General features: G+C 36.6%; 1 protein-coding gene across 1 annotated transcript in view; it reads left to right on the top strand.

Annotated features, from left to right (window-relative positions):
- LOC150076726 (adenylate cyclase type 10-like) overlaps positions 1-22,931 on the top strand; it is a 74,163-nt gene that overhangs the window by 3,144 nt on the left and 48,088 nt on the right. Inside the window, exons 2-5 of the mRNA XM_090386627.1 lie at positions 2,197-2,295; positions 7,945-7,983; positions 11,248-11,394; positions 11,572-11,780. Coding sequence (XP_090242753.1) covers positions 2,244-2,295; positions 7,945-7,983; positions 11,248-11,394; positions 11,572-11,780 — 447 coding nt within the window. The 5' untranslated portion in view covers positions 2,197-2,243. The remainder of the gene's footprint in view (positions 1-2,196; positions 2,296-7,944; positions 7,984-11,247; positions 11,395-11,571; positions 11,781-22,931) is intronic.

The raw sequence follows: 22,931 nt of genomic DNA, 5'->3' as shown, positions 1-22,931 counted from the left end.
TAACTTCCTACTTCTTGGTGAACAGCTTTTTTGTTATATATCCACCCTAACCTTCTTTCTCTGCTTCCTCCTCCTTGATTGTCACCCTCCATTTCATGTCATCCCCTTCTAGAGGTTTTTTTTTACTGGAGCCCTCCCTGGCAAGCTCAGGTACAGTCCAGGATTTGCCCCTGCCAGAGTCTTTCTCTTACTGTACCCAGCTGCCTCCCTGAGGCAGTGGATGGAAATGAGGGATACAACTAGGGCCCTAGGGCATCATCTAAATGCCAGAGGAACAACATACCAACATAACCTAACACTACATTATGCAAACTAACATAAACTCTTACATTGTCTCTGGAATTTACAGAGTTTATTGCATCACAAAGTATACCTCACGGTTTGTAGGGGGAACCCCCTGTGCCGCTAGACAAGAAACACTATACACCCTTTCATACTCAGGCCATTGACTTTTCAAACCCCTCTTGTATTTCGCTAAAATGGTAGCAATACCATTGTTGCAAAAAGAAGATATTAATATTACTAAAATCCAAAAAGAAACTTAAGATATTGACACACCATGGTATATCGCAAAATATGATAATTACTTTAGCCAATGTGGAAAGAAATAGCTAGCAGACTTGAATATTCAACAACTACATGCAATGCATCTCCATAATTATGCCGATTATCTGTAGATTTACACCTTTGGCCCGAAATCTAACACAAAAGTTGGTTATGTTATGTTATTTTTAGTTTTTAGGATCATTAGCAACTAAGGCCATGTTGCTCCGGGATATGCGGTGGTCATTCCCTGACCTTTCCGCATCCTCCGTATTTGGTGGTGACGGGCTCGAACCCCGGTCTAATCAAGAAGCGTGTGCTATGCACTGCTGCTCCTTCCCACCTGGCTACGGAGTCGCCAAATACACAAAAGTTGGTGGTGTGGAAATCTTTCCTGATATCACTGTATCAACCTGTCTTCCAAAAGGATGCAGTAATTTTATTGTTGAATTATATGCTCTTAAATTATCTCTTGAGTCTGCATATGCATTACACCTAACTCAAAATATATAATTTCACCAATTCTTTAAGTGCAATTAATGCATTGCAAACAGGATACCAACAAACACCCCAATATAAACCAAATTAGAACTAATTTAATTAAAATTCAAGAAAACCAGCAATGTATAAGCTTTTGTTGGATCCCAGCCCACATTGGAATTAAAGGAAATGAGAATGCTGATGAGGCAGCTAAAAGTCCAATAGATACTGACATTCCCCATTTCTTAAGAAATGAAAATGCTGATAAGGTGACCAAAATTCCAACAGATACTGACATGGTCCATCTCTTTGTGCCTTTCATCAACTATTAACCTGCAATACGCAGAGTTCACCATATGCAGTAGAAGCAAATATGGCACATCTATTTGAATAATAAACTCATGCAGATCTGCAAATTTGGATATCTACTTCAGGTCCAAATTGAGAGGTCAAGAAGTTTTATCCTTGCAAGAGCAAGTATATGACATACACATCTCCCAGACTTCCACCTGCCAACTGGAAATGAGCCGCCTCAGTATACTCACTAATCGACTGTGATGCCCCTGTCACAGTCAAGCATATTCTTATTGAATGTCTAAAATACCAGCAAGAAATGCAAATACACTTCAAACTTAAAAAAGAGCCTTTGACAATGTAGCATATTATTGAAGACAAAGTCAATATCGCTGAAATTTTCTATATCTGCAAATTGCATGTGTCCTGTGGTCAATTTGCCTGTTCTGGATGAAAACTCAAATTTCCAGGAGTAAACACCATGCTGTCTGTGCTTGAGACTGACTAACTCTGCCACTTTATGAAAAAGGTCCATAAAACTTCATGTCATTGATGAGATTCAATGGTTGGTCTTCCACTCAGTGTGGGGAAGATGGTGATTACATCAACTATGCTAGCCACGAGGGTATTGTGAGTTATGTTTACAACATAGTACACATTGTTAGAACATTCCACATTATAATGTGGAGACTGATTTTGTACAGCTTTAGATGATATATAGTGACCAGATCATCCATTGTCTAAACATCAATATAATCATTTGTCGATAATCCAAAATTATGCAGTCATAAAAGCGTAAAGGTGCAGATTTCTTTAAACTGTACAGTAAGATGAAGCCTTTGTGAATGAGACTAACAAATAATTTATTGTATCTTTCAGGATTTCCAGATGCTACAGATAAGTTCAGCGTTAGTGAAACCCATAGAATGGAAGAGCTAGCAAAAATTTTCAACACCTATATATCAGCAATTGTGGGATGTAAGTATTTGATGAAATATGAAAATTAGAAAGATATTTATTAATGTATAATTTAAAATTGCATACCTTTAGCATTCATTATAATAGCTTCAATTCATCAAACATCCTGAAGCTTGCAACACATATTCTTCCACTTAGAACAACTAGGGCTTGTAATTGGTAGTTTTAAATGTTGATGGAACTGATGGTCAAGTGCCACTCGTGAGTCAAGCGGATTAAATTTTTGTGTCCAGTCATTCAGTGACAACCATATCCTCTTCTTGCACCTTCAATATGGTGAAACTCATGAAAACTCTGGGTATAATATCATGTGCACAGGTCTGAACATGCTCTACTGGAGGTGATCACCCACATGTTAAACAGCATAAGCAGGGTAGAGAAGTAGCCTTCACATCACACAGAGGTGATGTGAAGGCTACATTTTCCTCTCTTCAGTAGATATTAGTGAAAGTCGTGAAACTTGTGTTTAGTCTCCAAAGCAAAGTTCTGGAAACCCTATTTCTCCTATCATGTAGTATAAGGGATGTCTTTTGAAGTATCGTGTGAATCATTGCAAGATTCAGTACTGCTTATATTTCAAAGGTGTAGCTCTGAAACAGTTTTTGCTGGCTGACCACCAGATAGTCCATTAGACCTAACCTATTAATGTCTTATTAGGAGGCATCCAGATCAGCTAGTGCATAATGTCACTGCCTCTACTCTTCCAGATAGTGACTGAAGGGAGCTGGTGTAATGTTATGCAGAAGGCATCATTAAGGCGACATGTCAAGGAGCTAGGTATATGCTTGCTGTATGTAAGCAATATCCAAAAAATTACATGAATTCTTACAACATGTTTCTTTCTCTCTGCCTTCTACTTTAGGTACTGAATGCATCATGAATAGTCAAACTAATAGAACACAAACTTAGCTGAGAAAAGATGTTTATTGTAATCGGTACTTTGGCTTATGTTATCACTTTTTTTGCTTTTTCACAGATTATGCATGTGCAGTGGGAGTGATTATGTAATATTTGCTTTGTTCTGACACTTTATGTCAGAACAAAATTGATTTGTTCTGACATAATGTGTCAGACCTAATTTGTTCTTAAACTCTGACATGTTATGTGTCTATTTATTGCTGTTTCTTTGTACAGTCTGTGTCGTTGTCAGTGTCATTACTCCATGAAAGAAAATGTATCTGTACTCCTACCAATCAGACTGTTTTACAGTACAGCACTAACTCTTTTCTAATTCTTGATTGTAACATTTTTTTTATTATTATGAATTTCCACAAATATTATGGTTTAATTTTTATTGGTGATTCTCTTTAAAAAATAGTTCAAATTAAAATTTATTTTATATTGCTTGATTTTAATGTTTTCTTTATGTACACTTCCACCTTTTTATGTACACTTTCTGTTATGCATCAATAAACAATGCTGGATACTGCATTTTGGTTTCTTAAATTATTGTTATCAATTAAGTCGTGTCCTGAATTGATCACAATAAGCAGCATCCACTGTGCATGTGTTCATGCACTGTCCGATCAAAACGTTATCACCATCCTTGTGTTTTAGCAATCAGCTATTTCTTTCCAACTAGTGGCATACATGTTGCAGTGATAATGAACTGATAAATGTAATACTGCAGGTTTATGACATGCAGTACATATGAAGTTGTTGTTGTTTGGTTTTTAGGAGCATTACCAACTAAGGCCATATTGCTCCGGGAATATGTGGTGGTCATTCCCTGACCTTTCCTCATCCTCCGTATTTGGTGGTGACGGACTCGAACCCCGGTCTAATCAAGAAGCGTGTGCTACGCACTGTTGCTCCTTCCCACCTGGCTATGGAGGCACCCCATATGAAGCACTTGATCGACATGGGCAATGGATGTGATTTGACTGACTTTGAAAGAGGGATGATAGTTGGGTACCAGTTGAAGAGTCACAGTAGTATAAAAACTGCAAATCTTGTGGGCTTTGTAGAGTGCTGTAGTTGAGGTGTTCCAAGAAGAGATGTGTAGTGGACAGCAGCAGTCAGTGGGCCAATGCCCATGCCTCATCGATAGTGGTGAACATAGCTTCCTTGTGCTTTGTGCAGACTGATAGATGGAAAACAATGAAACAGCTGACCATGGACTTAATAATATTATATATATAATATTATTATATAATAATAATTGTAATATATAATTATTATGATATAAAGTAGAACCAAGATAAGAAATTCCCGCATAAGAAGTTCTCCTCTGTACTAGGTTTGGTTTCTTAATTCTCAATTTCAACTCTATTTATTGTAATGTATTATTTTCCCCATGTAAGAAGTTTCCCAGGTAAAAGGTTTTCCTACATAAAAAGTACATGATAAAGAATACATGGTGTATTATTATAATGATTTTTTCCCACTTAATACGTTTTTCAAATATAGAAATTCTATATTTTTATATTAAAAAAATATAAATCAATATAAACATTTTGATAATCGAACAAGTTAGTGCATAGCATAATTTTAGTTTGTAGTAAATAACCGAAGTGATTAGTTAAATGGCATAATTTTTTACATCTCATATTGTGAATGACTCCACAATGAGTTGCCCCGATATTGCACTACCTCCAATAAGTAACGCTTCCCTACTGGAAAAGACTAATGTTGCTTTTTCTCGGCGGATACCACCACCCAGGGGTGATGGTATCCCCTGAGAATCCACTGGTGAAGTGTTGCGTATTCGAGAATCTACTGTCAAAGTTGGTTCAATATCAGGGCAACTCATTGTGAAGGCATTCTCACCTACTTCGGTGATATACTACGAATAAAAATGATACTACATACTAACTTGTTTGATTAGTGAATTTTTCATAGTCAGAGGCTTTCAGCACTAAAACCTTTTTAGTATAAACATTTTGATATAATGGAAGTGACATATTGCAATTGTTTTCATCAATATCCATAATTGGATACGTTGACCACATTAAGCTTTAAGTTTTGATGATTGTGAACAGTTCTGAATTACTTCGTGGAATTTTGCTCCATCTTATTGTAATTGTGACCTTTAAAAAAAAAATGTATTATTTATACTCCAGCATGATCACCAGGTCAGTGGGATTTACAACAAAAGAGTACAACACAGCAGGCCCCCGTTATAATGCGGTTTGCTTTATGCTGATTCGCTATAATGCTGTTCTTATATTATAACCTGTATCTGACTATAACGCTGTCACAGATCACTATAACGCTCTTTTACAGATTGCATTTTTGGCATATTTAACGAAATCGTTTCATTCGATGGAATCGATAGCTTGAAAATGAATAGCAAAACAGCATTAAAACATTTCCCATGCCAACTTGAGAAATTTTCCCATGCTCAGCGAAATTTTCTCGCACGCTAATTTAATTGAAATTTTTGAAATTTCGATTGAAATTTCAAATCTTGCACGCTAATTTAATTGCAGTATGATAAACCTCACTGTTGAAAAAGGAGGCATTCGCCTCCTTTTTAAACAGTGAGGTTTATCTACAGCACATTGGTTGGTGTAGGATTGTGCAGTTATTATGAATTTAATAGAAAAGTTTGGTGAAACTCAAGCAGTTGTTCTTGACTTGACTTGACGTTTCAAAGGCTTTTGATTGTGTTTGGCGTAAAGGTCTTCTAAATAAGCTTAGCCGACCAGGCTTGCCCGGTGGGTAAAGTGCCTGGGTGGCAACCTAAAGGTTGCAGGTTTGATTCCCACCTCGGGCTCAGATATCACAATGGTGCTGTACTGTCCGGTTGGATCTCACGGCCATGATACATGAAGGAAGCAGAAAAAAACTGGTTCCTTTGTGTATTGATCACATCATATGATAAAAAAAAAAATAAATAATAAAAAAAATAAGCTTCCATCTTATGGTTTGCCAACTGTTTTTTGTAATTGGGTATCCAGTTTTCTCTCTAACCGCTCACTGCGGGTGATGGTAGATGGTTCTCTTCCATTAATAGTTTTGCTGATGATAGCACATTGCATTCCACCTTCCAGTTTGAGAAAACTTGCCTTGCTCAAACAGCTTCAACTTCTCGAATATCCACTACTAATTTCTTAAGTGCTGATTTCCAGGTAATTCTCTACTGGTACAAGGATAACTTAGTTGATTTCAGTCCTTCTAAAACTCAGTTCTGTCTTATATCTTGCAAAAAGGATTCTTCCGCTTCCATGCTTATCTTCGATGACACTTTGATTCGTAGGCAAGATCATATATCTCTATTGGAGATTACCCTGACTTCTGATCTCTCTTGGCATAAGCACATTATTAACATTGCTTCCTCTGTATCTTAAAAACTGGGTTTTCTCTTTCACTCTCAATGTTACTTTTCTTCCAAACAGTTGTTCACTCTGTACAAATCACAAATCTGCCGTACCATGGAATATTTTTCCCACATCTGGTGTGGTGTCCCAAGAGTGGGCAGTTAGGTTAATTAATGACTCATCTCTAACAGGGTCTCTCCATTCTCTGTCTCATAGGCATTCTGTTTCTATTGTATGACTTTTCTATAGACACTTCCATGGGCACTGTTCTTCTGAATTGGCTTCTATAATACTGCTCTCTCTTCCAAAGCAATTCGAAGATGTGCCACAACTAGTCAACTTCCTTTTACTATCCAACTTCAAACTCACAGAACCGAATTTCTTATTCCTAATGTATTCATTCAACTTCCATTTTCTGGAACAACACTTTCCTTCATGCATATTTCCTGAAAATTACAATCTACAGAAGTTCAAGTCTAATGTCATCAAATATTTTCTTTCATCTTCTCAATGTGTGCATGGTAGGTACTAAGGTACATGGTAGGTACTACCTACCATGTACCTTACTACATACTACATAACAAACACAAGAGGTTCTAATACCTCTTGTGTTTGGGGTTTTCATAAAAAAAAGCCTCTTATGTGCAACAGTATCAAAAGCTTTTCTCCATGCTGAGACTAAAGTATAATTGCAATTCAGTCTAGCTGGTTCTGAATTACTTCTTTAACCACTGATTACTATTATTTTCTGCAGAAAAAAAAGTCAAGATAACAGGTCTATATTCTTGTTTCCCTGACAGTAGAGCTCACTCTGCCCTCATTGATTTCATTGTGTCTTGTGCCCTCTGAGTGTCTCCAGTCTCCAGCACTGTTGTGGGGGGAGGCAGTGCTTGAAGGATCTCTCTTTTTAATTTCTCCAGGGACATCTACCCTTTTATTTAAGCTCTCATATAAGACCACCAGAATGCAGACTTCATACCTGAGATCCTCAGCCTTTCTATAATGAATAGTTTCAATAATTTTATAATCTTTTAGATATGATTAAAGAGGCCTGTGCACTCTGGATTCATTATGAAACTAAAATTACTGTAACACAGAGTGAAAACTGATACAAAAATAGATTTTGACAAGTTTAATAATGGGAAATATACATATATTAGATTAGATACATTTATGTATCTAATCTAATATATTTATATATCTAATCTAATATATTTTTGTATCCATATATATTTTTAAATCTATTTTTGTATCCATTTTTGCTCTGTGTTACAGTAATTTTAGTTTCATCTTTTAGATAGATATACCATAAAATGTGCTGATAAAAAGCAGAATTTATTTTTTCAGATATTTTTTATTTGAAAGCATTCATTATTTTTAATTTCAGGTGCCCTCTCTTATGGAGGTGATGTATTTAAATATGCAGGTGAGCACCTAGATTTAGAATAGATTTTGTTCACTACTTTACAACTATAGTTCAATCAGCACCTCATTTAAATTCTTATATGTAAGTAAGAAAAGGGAGTTGATAAAATACTGTTGCTGATTGTACAATGCTAAGTAAAAGTAGGGGTGGTCCCTGGATTTTCTAAAGGAGGTCTGAGGAATCATTAAGCTTCAGTAATCATCATGATCATGTAGCTGTAAAAAAAAAGCACATTATTTTGATCATAAGAGGAGCTGTAGCTCCTTTATACCCTACCTGGGCCAGCCCCTAAGGAAAAGGAAAGTGAGCTAAGACTTGAAATGCTATAAGCCTATGAGATGACTTTATGCAAAGTCTCATCAGCACCTCCCTCCCAAAAAAAAAAAAAATAAATAAATAAATGTAGTTAGTTATTTTAATATGGTTTGTAAATGATTAATGAACACATAATAGAATATATTTTGGAATTAAAAATTACAACCATGTTCTAACACTTTACAACAAAAAAATCTCTTTTATTGAAATGTTTATCATTGTTTTTCTTATAATTTACAATTGAAAACAAATTAGATGATTATGTAATGGGATGGTAACTTTTTTAGTAATGTTTATAGTAAAATACAAACAAAATGAGAATAATCATTCTCATTTTTAATTTTTAAAATTTGTAAACTATTAAATTCTGGATGGCATCCTCTTAATTAGGCACTTTTATGTGATGCACAGCCGGCACACCCACATGCGGTAGCCCTGGCTAAGGCAGCGCTGAGCTGTAGGGATTTGGTAGAACCCATTGATATCCTGGGTGTGATGAACCCACCGATCTAATTTATTTATTTATTTATGTGTTGTGTTTTATGTGGAATGGTTCCTGAACGTTAGTTCAACTCCACTGTGGATAACGATACATAGTTCTGTAAAAATGGCTAGAAATAAATATAGCGCAATGTTTGAAATGTGTGTGTGTGTGTGTGGGTGTTGTATAGTTCTTTCTAGGCACTTAGCTACCAGAGAGGCTGCTTCCTATCCATCCATGCATGAGGAGGCAGGCCATAACTATACACATAGCATCCTTAGTGGACTAATTTCAGCGATAAAGCTATGATTCTGATACAGATCAAAAATCAAGAAATGTTTCCATGCCCTCATTACTTCAGTAGATATCGGAATCAGTTTTTTCCAAAACGATTGTAACGATTTTGTAAAATGAAAAAAATGAAAAAATGAAAATGAAAAAAAAAAAAAAAAAATCTAAAAAAATGAAAGAGGCTAAATGAAAGAAGTTGTATTAACCTAGTACAACTGTGGTGGTAGAAACAACTTCAACGTTTAGACGACTTAAATCTTTTGGATGGCCTGGTGTTGCTATCCAATAGTAATAAAACTTTGAAATCTAGATTTTTCCACAAGTTCAACAAGCAAGTTCAATAGCACAGAACATAACATGGGGATTTCCCAAGAAAATAAAATACAGGGATTTCTCAAATTTTTTTGACTAGCAGGTCAACGGTGGGGATTCAAAAAGAGTGGAAATGTTGAAAAATTACCTCTAACATAAGCTCAAAAATACCTTGTTATGTGAGGTTTTCTGAAATCTCTAACCATGTTAGAGCGAAACCGTGTTATATAAGTACTGTGTTGTGCGAGGATTGCCACAATTTATCAATTATGTTAGAGCGAAACCATGTTGTAGAAGCACCGTGTTATATGGGGATTGCCTGTATATATATATATATATATTTTAACCGTTTTTAAAGTAATTTATACACATAATAAGCAGATATATATATATGCAGATGGACACATTTAAAGTTTCACACATTTAATAGTTTTTAAAATTAGAAAATGATGGAAACTAATAGTTTCATCTTTATATTTTATTTCTATAATGTTTTTTAATTCACAAAATTAACATTTTTTGAAAATAGAAGGTGTAAAAACACAGCTTTTTTAATTTTTTTTTTTTATTAAGAACTAAAAATCACAGAATAAGTACTGAAATCAATAAGAAAAGATAAAATATTGGTAAGCTCCAAGCAGAATTCAAAAGAACCCATAAACTTTTTCCAGAAATTAAAAAGAAAGGGTAAAACTCCAGAATGGTGTACACCCTCCAACATGGTGGCAAGCAAAACAGTGGGAAAGCAGTGATTAACAAGTTGTGATTCCCATATTTCGATAAATGAACAGGAACAAAGCAGTAATTGGCAGGTGCCATTGCTTTATACGCCCACTGCTGTTTGCCTTCATCTGTCAATCACTGCCGTCTTCCTCGCTCTCATCAAAGTACCTGCCAGTGTACACTATGCTGGAGTTCAGCCAAAGAAAGTTTACACCTGTCAGGCATAGCACTACCATTTTTGTAACAGTTAGGGGTTCCATGACTGCAGAGTTAATGAAGAAGAGAGAGGTTGGAAACAGACAGATAAGATTGAACATGTTAACCCTACCAACATTACTGCCATCTGTGAGCACATTCAAACATTTTTATTTGTAGATAATATAACAGATCTTCATCAAACACCTATATATGTAGAAATTGTGATGTGATGCAAAATTTTAAGAATTATATTTTAAATATACTTATAAAAATTTCTTTCAAATAGCTGATATATTAGTGGAGGTAAAAATCACATTGACCAGTGTTATTGTAAATTTTTAATATACTCTGCTAGTATATTTTTCATTTGTAGCATAAATTTTTTTAATATAATAAAAAAATAGCTATAAATTATAGGATAATAACAATATTAACATAATATTATTATTGTTATTGGATAATAACAATATTAACATCAAAATATATAGCAATGGGCATTCTTGTTTTAATCTGTATTGAATTTTACTGTATACTTTTGATTAGATTTTTTGGCTAAACCAGCACTCATTGCAATTTCATTGATAATCTAGTATTGATTCCTGATCCATTAGAAGATGCATATCTCCTTTACCAATGTATATGCTGTGTAATTACTATATAAATGCAGGCTTAGAATTAAACTCACTGATTATTTAAGTTATGCTTTACTTCATTCACTATATTAGATGGCATCATTATATGGTTGATAAATGGATAGTTATACAGTGGATAAGTTTGTGTCAAGTTTAAACCTTTAAACATCTGCTTAAGTTAATAATAAAATGAAAATTTTTTAAAGGGCTTTTTGTATAGGTACTGGTATTTACAATTTCTAAAATAAACTATTTTAGATGTGCTTTTTCTAAATTAATCAGTTTGCTTTGTTTAATGCATTTTTTTTTAAGGTGATGCTTTTTTATGTATATGGCGGGGACCTGTAGAGAAGGATATGGAAGTACTAACTGCTCAGGTTGTAAAGTGTGCACTTGACATTCAGAAAAAGTGTGGATCATGGCTTACTAGTGTGGAAGTTAATTTTCGTGTAAAAATTGGTAACTGCTTTTGAATGTAAATATTTTAGACTTGTTGAGTTGAAAGCTTTTAGTATTTGTATTGTTTGCTTGGCATCAGTGATTATTTTATGTTATGTAAATCTTTTTTCTGCATTTTAACAGTTGTTGTACAAAACATACTTGCATAATATTTACCTATGTGAAATCTATTTTCAGGAATTTCTACAGGGGTAATCAATATTTTTTATGTTGGTGTTAAAAACTTTGTTCATTATGTTGGAACTGGTGATGCTGTCCTTGACTGTCAAATAGCTCAAGACCTTTGTCTTCCAGGGGATATTGTTATTTCACCTCTTTCTTGGGAATTTTTGCAGAAATATAAACATGTATTCCTATGGACTCGATTAGCAAATGATTATGTATTGGTCAGTATTTTATATATTTACTGAGTATTTTAAAATTTTGTGTTCCTGAAAGAACATGGCTAAATGCAGAATTTAATAATTATGAAGCTAAACATTTCACTGAATTTGATAGGAAGTAATTTATTACTGGATGAATTTATAATTATTTTTATGAAATACCATACATTGACTAACCTTTATAAGTATTTTTCTGTGGTTTAAGGTTAGTGAGCTTAAACAAAATTATAATTTAATCAATAATGTTCAAATAAACAATACACAAGTAGCAGGTTTGTGGCACAAAGAGAAATGAAATTACAAACTGTTGATGTTATAGCCACTTGGTGTGAACAACAAGTTCTATGGGATGGCAGCTAGGTGCATGGCAGTGTGTGCTAATTTTCTAAGTATCGTGACATCATCATATCTTATCTATATTAAAGGAATGCCATCCCATATTGCTTGACTAGGGGGTTATTGTTGCTGCTATGTTTTCAAGATGATTCTGTGGGCCTCAAAATATCATATCTGCTTGTTAGGAGTAGCAGTAGTAGTAGTAGTAATAGTAGTAGAGGCATGTGTTGCAAGAAAGCAAGCATATGAGCTTATGTAGCATCAGCCAAAAAAAAAAAAAAAATTTCACACATCCATTCCCTCTAAAAGTTTGTCCAGTTCCTCCTTGAATTTATTTAAGCTATCAACTTTCACAATGATAGATGGAAGTTTGTTCCAGCACTACCCGCTGGCTAAAGGAAAATTTCTGCACATCTGTTCTACTGTAGTAGTAGTGGCATGTGATACAAGAAAGCAAGTGAATGAGCTTATGCAGCATCAGCCAAAAAAAAAAAAAAAAAATCACACCATTCCCTCCAAATGCCTGTCCAGTTCCTCCTTAAATTTATTTAACCTATCAACTTCAACAATGACAGATGGAAGTTTGTTCCAGCAATTAACCACCCGCTGGCAAATTTCTGCACATCTATTCTACATCTGTCTTTCTTAATTTGAATTTATGCCCCCTTAGGTTCGTAATCTGAACAAGGTGAAGGATCCCATTAGAATTCAGCGTGCTCAACCCATTCAAGACTTTATACACCTCAATCAGATCATCACGCAGGTGCCTAGTCTCCAGCCGCTGCAGTTTGCAGAACTTTAAGCCTCTCTTGGTAAGAGGATCCTTTCATTCCCCTCACCAATCTTGTTGCCCTTCTCTGTACACGCTCAAGCAAATCTACATCCTTCCTAAAATGATGCCTCCAGACCTGTACACAGTACTCAAGGCATGGCCTCACCATTGCCTTATACATAGGGACAATCACCTCCTTTTCCCTGCTAGCAAAATTCCTATATATCATTGACAAAACTCCATGACCTGCCTTGGCAGCCTGTCTGCATTGCTCAGAAAACTTAATATCTGACGGCACAATTACTCCCAGGTCTTTTTCATTTTCTGCCACTTTAAGTGTAGTACCACACAGTTGGTACGTTTCTTTGGGATTACTTCTACCCATATGCAGTACTTTGCATTTGTCAAAGTTAAACTTCAGTTGCCACTTCTTAGCCCATCTGCCCAAATTATCTAGATCCTGTTGCAGTAGCACACTGCCATTACTGTCATTAACAACCCTGCCAAACTTTGCAAACTTCGACACTAAGCCTGATATACCTTCATCAATATCATTGATAAATATACAAAACAACAGTGGACCCAACACCGAAACCTTGAGACTCCACTAATAACATTAGTCCACGAAGAGCAGCACCCATTGATTACCACCCTCTGTCTTCTCCCACTCAACCATCTTTTTATTCATTGTAGCAACTTATCCTTAATACCATTCTGCTCCAATTTGTACAATAGTCTTCCATGCACAACAGTGTCAAAAGCTTTCCTGAAATCCAAATATATGATATCAAAATTATTTTTTGTGTCTTTGTAACCACATTATAATATCCTATAAAATTTGTCAGACAAGACTTTCCCTTAACAAACCCATGCTGTGTCTGAATTATTGCTGCAGTCTTGTCTAGATGATCCTGCAATGCATCTTTAACCAGTGACTCCATTATTTTACCCGGAACAGAAGTTAAACTAACTGGTCTGTAATTAGTTGTGTCACCCTTCGATCCCCCTTTGTGCATTGGGGATACATTTGCACATCTCCAGTCCGTGGGGACCTCCCCTGAGTCCAAGGATGCTCTCATAATTATGACTAAGGGTTTGCTTAGTTGCTTTGCCGCCTCCTTTAATATAACTGATAGATCCCATCCACCCCAGGTGCCTTTCTTATGTTTAACTTAAACAATTTCTCCTCCACTTTGCTCTCAGTTATTACAAAATCATTAAGCACCCTGCTACAATTTGATAACCTTCTGCCATTTTCAAACCTTAATAACTCCTCATGTGTGAATGTAGATGCAAAATACTCATTCAATTTGTTTGCTATCCGAGCAGAATCATCAACAGTGGAACCATTGATATCAAGTGGACCAATCAGATTCATCCCCTTCCTTTTAAAGTTTATATAAGTAGAGAAATCCTTGCTGTTTTTCTTAGTATCTTTTGCCAAAGATTTCTCATAATCTGCCTTCGCCTGCATAACCTCCTTTGTGACCTGATTACAGACTAGCTTATATCTGCCATAGGCTTCTGAATCGCTTGATAATTTATACGCATCCCATGCATTTTTCTTCTCTGTCATGAGTCTCATTAGTTCATTTGATAACCATTTAGGCCTATTTCTTAATAGGTATGAAACTTTTAGTAGCAGCCACGATTAATTCCTTGAATGCTTCCCACTTGATCAGTTGATCCCACTGCACAGAATTTAAAAACTGTCTGAGACCACTGTACTCACATTTACGGAAGCAAAAACACTTTCCTTTACCCCTGATGGTAATTATATCTTTAAGTAAATCCCACATCAGTACACTGTGATCACTGCCACCTAGTGGTTCACTTATCTGCAAATTCTTAATACACGAATGATCACTGCTGATAACCAGATCAAGAGTATTACCCTCTCTGGTTCCTCTCAAACATGCTGCTGCAGAAAACAATCATCCAATAAATCAACAAAAGTCTTACTAGCATTAGTAGAGGCATATGATGCAAAAAGCAAGCTTATGCAGCATCACCAAAAAAAAAAAAAAAAAAAAACCACTTCCACTTTACCCTTCTGTTGGTTCGAAATACCTGTCCAGCTGAACTTTAAATTTATATAGGCTATCAACTTCCATGACAAGGGATGGAAGTCTGTTCCACCAACCAACTACCCGCTGGCTAAAATCAAATTTCCGCACATCTATTCTACATCTGTCTTTCCTCAATTTGAATTTATCCCCTCTCAGGTGATTATTCTGAGAAAGTGGAAGAATCCCATCAGCATTAAGCATGCTCAAACCATTCTAGGCTTTATACACCTCTATCAGATCACCTCACTGGTGCCTAGTCTCCAGACACTGTAATTTGCAAAACTTAAGCCTTTCTTCGTAAGAGCACCCCTTTTTTCCATTCACTAATCTTGTTGCCCTTCTCTGTTCTCGTTCCAGCAGCTCTACATCCTTCTGGAAATGAGGCCTCCAGACCTGTATACAGTGCTCTATGTATGGCCTAACCATTGTCTTATACAAGGAAATAATAATCACCTCCTTATCCCTGCTACAAAAATTCCTGTATATCATTGACAAGACACCATGAGCTACTCTTGTAGCCCGTCTGCACTGCTCAGAGAACTTCATATCTGCCTGCACAATTATCCCCAGGTCCTTTTCATTCTCTACCACTGTCAGTGTAGTACCACCGAGTTGATACGTTACTCTGAGTTGCTGTTTCCCATAGTAGTACTTTACATTTCTCAATGTTAAACTTCATTTGCCACCTCTCAGTCCATCTGCTCAACCTTTCCAGATCCTGTTGCAGCAGCATAGTGTCAGTAGTGTCCCTGACAACCCTGCCAACCTTTGTATCGTCTGCAAACTTGGACATTAAGCTTGATATACCATCATCAATATCATTTATAAATACAGAAAACAATAATGGACCCAACACTGTACCCTGAGGGACTCCACTAATAACATTAGTCAACCATGAGCAATGTCCATTGATTACCACTCTCTGTCTTTCCCCTCAACCACCCCTTTATCCATAGCAGCAATTTGCCTCCAATGCCACACTGCTCCAATTTGTGCAGCAGTCTTCCATGTGCAACAGTATCAAAGGCTTTTCTAAGATCCAAGTATATAATATCAAAGTTATTCCCTGAATTCATTTCTTTTGTGACTGCATCATAGTATCCAATCAAATTGGTCAGGCAAGACTTCCCCTTAACAAAACCATGCTGTGTCAGAGCTATAACTGAAGTCTTGTCTAGATGATCCTGCAGTGCTTCTTTAACCAGTGCCTCCATTAATTTTCCTGGAACAGAAGTTAAACTCACAGGTCTATAATTACTTGTGTCAGCCTTTGAGCCTCCTTTTTGAATTGGGGTCACATTTGCACATCTCCAGTTTGTGGGTACCTCCCCTGAGTCCAAGAAAGCTCTCATAATTATGGCTAAGGATTTGCTTACTTCCTTTCATGCCTCCTTTAATATAACTGGATAGATCCCATCAACCCCAGGTGCCTTTCTTGTGTTTATCTTCAACAATTTCTCCTCCACTTTACTCTCAGTTATTACAAGATTCTCTAGCTTAGTGCCAGAGTTGAATACGTCTCTGGCATTCCCCTCGCTGAATAACTCCTCATATGTGAATGTCGATGCAAAATATTCATTTAGTTTGTTAGCTATCTGAGCAGGATCATCAACAGTTGACCCATCGATATCAAGTGGACCAATCTGATTCATCCCCTTCCTTCTAGAGTTTAGATAAGTAAAGAAGTCTGTGTTGTTTTTCTTTGCATCCCTTGCCAAAGATTTCTCGTAATCTGCCTAACCTCCTTTGTAACTTGGTTACAGATCAACTTGTATCTATCATAGGCTTCTGTGTAATGTGTTAATTTATATGTATCCCATGCATTTTTCTTCTCTGCCATATGTCTCATTAGTTCATCTGACATCCACTTAGGCCTAAACCTTGAACAGTATTTCTTAGTTGGTATGTAAAGCGTAGTAGCTTCCATGATAAGTTCTTTGAATGCTTCCCATTTTGAATTTGCTGTTGGTAACATCATCAGTTGGTCCCACTGTATAGAATTTAAATACTGTCTCAGACCATTGTAGTCGCCTTTTTCGAAAGCAATAACCCTTCCCTTAACCCTTGATGGTAGTTACCTCTTTGAGTAAATCCCAATTCAGCACACTGTGATCACTGCCACCTAGTGGTTCCTTTATCTGCAGATTCTTAATGCATGACGAATCATTACTGATAATCAAATCAAGAGTATTACTCCCTCTAATTGCCTCCCAAACATGCTGATGTAGAAAACAATCATCCAATAAATCCACAAAAGCCCTGCTAGTGTGTGAGTGACCAGCCCCCAAATTCCAGTCAATATCTGGGAAATTAAAATCCCCCATTATAAGATTCTCTGATGTACTGGCCCACTCTATTTCCCTGTACAGTTTGTTATTATACTCATCAGAGTCATTAGGCCTATAGCACACTCCTACTCTCAATTTTGATCTCCCAGTGCTTATGTCACACCAAACTGACTCGACACTGCACTGTCCAGCGATGTGAACTGGCTTCACTTCCTTGGATTTTATGTGTTTCTTAACTAATAGCATAACCCCTCCTCCCTTTCTATCCTGTCTGTTCTTTCTGTAGACATTGTACTCCCCAAATTCCAATTCTGCATTCTTTATATCTGTGTGACACCACGTCTCTGAAATCCCCACAATATCTGCCTTTGATGCTTTGAGCAATACCTCAAATTCATCAAATTTATTTACCAAACTCCTAGCATTTGTGTACACGCAAGCATACATACACCTGTTCCTATTCTTAGCCGCCCTAACACAACCCATGTGTTTACTTGTACCGCAATGACTCCCAGCAGTCTCTGAAATATCCTGCATCTTGTTTTCCAGGCTGCTGCTCATTCCAATAGAAGCAGTGCAAGAATCAATTTCAACTCTGCCAGTGGCTACTGTTAATCAAATAGTCTTTGTTTCCCCCCACCCCAAGCTAGCAGTTTTCCGACCCACCTAACACTGCCTCGATAGCATCAGCAAATATTCTTGCACCCTTTCTATTTAAGTGTATCCCATCCCTTTAGAAGCAGTCTCTCCTGTTAACAAGTACAGACGAGGCTGAAAAAAATTCTACCCCTTGAGCCTTGCACAATCTTTCCAGGGCCAAATTGGTTGACAAGGCTCTCGTCATATACTCCCTCCTATCCTGTCTTGGCAGAATTGCAGACTCTTTCAAATTCAACCCTAATTCACGGATTTTTTTTCAAAAGTGACCTGTACTTGTTAAGTAATCTGCCGGTCTCCTACTCTTGAAGAAGAGTATGCTGCTGCAGAAAACAATCATCCAATAAATCAACAAAAATCTTACTAGTGTGTGAGTGACCAACCCACAAGTTCCAGTCAATATCTGGGAAGTTAAAATCCCCTATTAAATCCCCTAGTAAATCAGTATGCCTAGTAAGACATTCTGATTTACTAGCCCACTCTATTTCTCTGTGCAATTGTTCATTGTACTCATTCGAGTCATTAGGCCTATAACACACTCCTACTCTTATTTTTGCTTTCGCAATGCTTATGTCACACCAAACTGACTCAACAGTGCACTGTTTATCACCTGGATGCACTTTTGATATTATGTTTTTCTTAATTAACAGCATAACACCTCCTCCCTTCCTATCCTGTCTATCCTTTCTGTACACATTGTACTCCCCAAATTCCAGTTCTGCATTCCTTATATCTGTGTAACACCATGTCTCTGCTATCCCAACAATATCCAACTTTGATGTCTTGACCAACACTTCAAATTCATCAAATTTATTTTCTATACTTCTAGCATTGGTATACATGCAAGTATACATGTACCTATCCTTATTATTAGTTTCCCTAACACATCCCATATACCCAACTGCCATCAGTCCTTGAAACCCCCAGCAACCCTCGCTCCAGGTCGCTACTTATTCTAATAGAAGTTGTGCAAGAATCACATTCACCTCTATCTGCGGCTCTTTTTAACCTTTTAGTATGTGAATCCCCCTAAGCTAGCAGTTTTCCGACCCACCTAACACTGCCTCGATAGCATCAGCAAATATTCTTGCACCCTTTCTATTTAAGTGTATACCATTCTTGTAGAAGCAGTCTCTCCTGTTAACAAGCACAGACCACACTGAAAAAAATTCTACCCCTTGAGCCTTGCACATTCCCTCCAGGGCCGAATTGATTGACAAGGCTCTCATCGTGTATTCCCTCCTATTGTGTCTGGGCAGAATTGCAGACACTTTCAAATTTAACCCTGACTCACGACTTTTTTGCAACATTGACCTGTAACTTGTTAAGTAAATCTGCAGATCTCCTACTCTTAATGTCATTGATGCCAACGGGTACAACAATATCACCTTTTGTGCCCTTAAAAGATGATATATACTTTACAACATCATCAGCTTTTGCCTCTGGCAGACATACCCTGGTCCTGTTCCATCTATCCCTTTTACACAATATATTCCCCGTCTCCCTGACAATAGTCACCAAGAATAACTAGTTCCTTTGGGACCAGCGCATTCTGCCTTGGAGATTGCCACTGTGTTGCCTGATGCCCAGGAGTGAGCTCTGGTATTGAGTTGGGCAGCTGAGAGCTTGACGAGAGAACTTGCTGAGAGCTAGAAGAAATTAATATGAGCCCCTCATATTAATTTCTTCTAGGGCATCTACCCTACACCTCAAGCTCTCATAGATGCTGAGTAGAACGCTGAGTTGATGCCTAATTTCTAGACACTCTCTGAACCTGGCACACACAAAGACATCCTCCTTGGCTAGATCACGTTCTGTTCTGTTCCAGAAAGTTCGGCAAACATTTCACAAGTTGCACATTTTTTTAGGCTGTGATGCGTTGGAGAATTGCCCTCCTCAGTTCTCCCCCGAATCACAGCACTCCTGCCACTTTGTGTCTGTTGTTTTGCTGCTCTAGTCTGGGGCATGATATTTTAAATTAATAAGATCAATAAATTTGATTAATTAATTGTCAATACTACGCTATCTAATAGAATCCTAAATGCAGTGATGCGTATTACGCTATATAATTATAATTAGAGCTGCGTAGTTACCACAGTTAAAAATTTGAATTCCCTACTACTCTATACAAAAACAATGTATAAATTAATTTACTGAAATTTACTAAATTTCAGTAATTTTCAGAGTGCTTATGTTACATCAAACTGACTTAACAGTGCACTGTTCATCTGAAATTTTACTAAATTTCAGTCGATAAATTTACTAAATTAATTTACTAAATGAATTTCCTGTATAAATTAAATCTCTTTATCTGTCTTTCCTCAATTTGAATTTATGCTCCCTCAGGTTCATAATCTGAGCAAGTGGAAGAATCCCATCACAATTGAGCATGCTCAACCTATTCAAGGCCTTATACATCTCAATCAGATCACCTTGCAGGTGCCTAGTCTCCAGCTGCTGCAGCTTGCAGAACTTAAGTCTTTTTTGGTAAGAGGACCCCTTTGTTCCCTTCACCAATCTTGTTGCCCTTCTCTGTACCTGCTCACGCAACTATACATCCTTCCTAAAATTAAGCCTCCAGACCTGTACGCCATACTCAAGGCATGGCCTGACCCTTGCCTTATACAAAGGGATAATCACCTCCTTTTCCCTACTAGAAAAATTCCTGTATATCATTGACCCTGGGAGACTCCACTAATAACATTAGCCCATGAAGAGCAGCATCCATTGATTACTACTTTCTGTCATCTCCCACTCAATCACCCTTTTATCCATTGTAATAACTTGCCCTTAATACCACACTGCTCCAATTTATACAGTAGTCTTCTATTTGTAACATTATCAAAAGCTTTCCTGAAATCCAAGTATATGATATTAAAATTATTTTTTGATATCATATACTTCTACTTAATGGAGTAGATGCTACTAACAGCTGGGCTACTTTAGGTCTGATATGTGCTTGTTTATGCTGCTGTAAGTTGTTGCTACAAATATATGTTTTAAGGAGGAGGAAGGAAAGGAGATGATTATTGTAGAGATTCTGTTAGTGCTGATGCTGATGGAGGATAGGAATAGAACAATTCAGTAGGGTTAGATGTTAACTTTCCTGGTGTTTCTGTTTATACTGAAGTTGACTTCTACTATAAATGATACAGTGATCTATTTCCTCTTTTGGTAGAATTTCTGATAGAATTATTTTGATAATTTTGAATTGATTGAATTTAATCAGTTCAATCATAGAAAAAAGTTTTATTTAATCTAACTAATTTAAATTAATTTAATTTAACTAATATTTGTGCCTTGATTGAATGGCAGTGATATATCAGCTCACTTTTTACCAGAAATCCATGTATTCTACTTAAATGCTTTAACAAACTTCGTAAAAGAACATCACCAGAAGAGGAGGGAGTTTATTGAATCATTTCTGATACAAAAAACTTCTCCAATCTTAACAGAAACAATGGGAGAATCAATAGTCCACCCAGTGGTTTGCCCTCTTTTCAACCTTAGGCAGTACCAGACAGAATTCAACTGTTTTTTCCTACTTCCCTTTCACCCATACTACCACTACCACCCCTGGCAACAATGCCCAGCAGTAGTATCAAGGAGCCCATAGCAGCTGGTTATCCCTAACTAGCAGAAATAGCTTTCACAGCCATACAGCATTACCTCAAGGATGACTAAATCTGGTAACAACTCAAAACAATGCTTTTCCCCCATTTCTCTGTGTGGCAGAGAACTGGGTATCTACCTCCCTTCACTGTCAAATTAGTGTTCTTTTCTGAATATTGGCTCCTTAAGTGACCCTCAATATTAGCTCAACTGGGAGTTCCACAACCAGAGGCTAGTGGACCCTTTGCCTATGAGGAAAGCTCCTTTAAAAAAACTTTAGTAGTTATTTCATTGGCAGAGAGGTAAAAAATTGCACATCTATATATTTATTTTGTGTTTATCTAGTATTATCCCTAATTAGTGTTATATAATAAAGCAATGGTTAGTTTTAGGAGTGTGCTAGAGGAAGCTTTGCATTCAATCCCTTGTTAAAAAAATTAGTTTAATAAAACTACTATTATTGTGACAATATACCTGAAGTTGATCTGTGTGAAACATAGATCATATCTTTGTCTTTCCAGATGTGTGTAGAATGTTAGTGACATTTACAGATTAACTTCTAATGACATATAATACTGCACTGTATAAAGCAAAGATACTTATATGATAAATTCATGATTGTTGCATGTGGTGACTCTCTCCAGAAGTCTGCCACATAGTGTGCACTTTGAAAAAATAAAATAAAAACAAATAAACAAATTATGATGAGAATACCGAAGCCAATATTATAAAATATTTTGAAATAAAAGTATAATTGAACTAAGTGAATAGTATAACTAAATGAACTGAGAATCTTAAGAAAAGGCTTAATGGACTGAAAATTTATTTGGAATTCATTTAAAAAAAGGCAAAGGTAAAGAAAACCAACAAGAGAACAATGGCAAACTACAGTAAACTTACCAGACAAATTGGTTTGCCACTACTGAAGTTTCTCCCTGCATTCTCAGTAAACAGCAAGGGCTCACATCTGGTGAATATGGGCTTTGCACACCCAGGGTCCTGAGCTGGATATCATCAATCCTCTCTTTCTTAGTGATTCCCTTCTACTTTTGACTGACTTTCTCTCTCTCTCTCTCTCTCTCTCTCTCTCTCTCTTTCTCTCTCTCTCTCTCTCACACACACACACACACACGGTAACTCAGGATTTTTTTTTTTTTGGCTGGTGCAGCATAAGCCTCAGGCTTCCTTGCACCATGTAGCTAATAATAATAATAATAACAGACGTTGTGTTACCGGTAGCAGCAGTAGAAGTTGAGAGCGATATATTGATTGACATGTAGACTGATTGGTGCGTGACCACAACAGATTGTAACTTTGTAGTGTTAAATGATTGATTGACATTATGATATGTGTATATATAAAGAATCTTTTTTTTTCCCTATTATTTCCTAACCTAACCTTTATGGTTAGGTTAGGTTAG

This window comes from Mastigoproctus giganteus, chromosome 12 (genome assembly GCF_048544385.1).
Source record: "Mastigoproctus giganteus isolate SK-2022 chromosome 12, ASM4854438v1, whole genome shotgun sequence".
In the NCBI taxonomy this organism is placed as follows: domain Eukaryota; kingdom Metazoa; phylum Arthropoda; class Arachnida; order Uropygi; family Thelyphonidae; genus Mastigoproctus; species Mastigoproctus giganteus.
The sequence above is the reverse complement of the archived record's forward strand: the minus strand, read 5'-3'. Positions and strand labels throughout refer to the sequence as shown.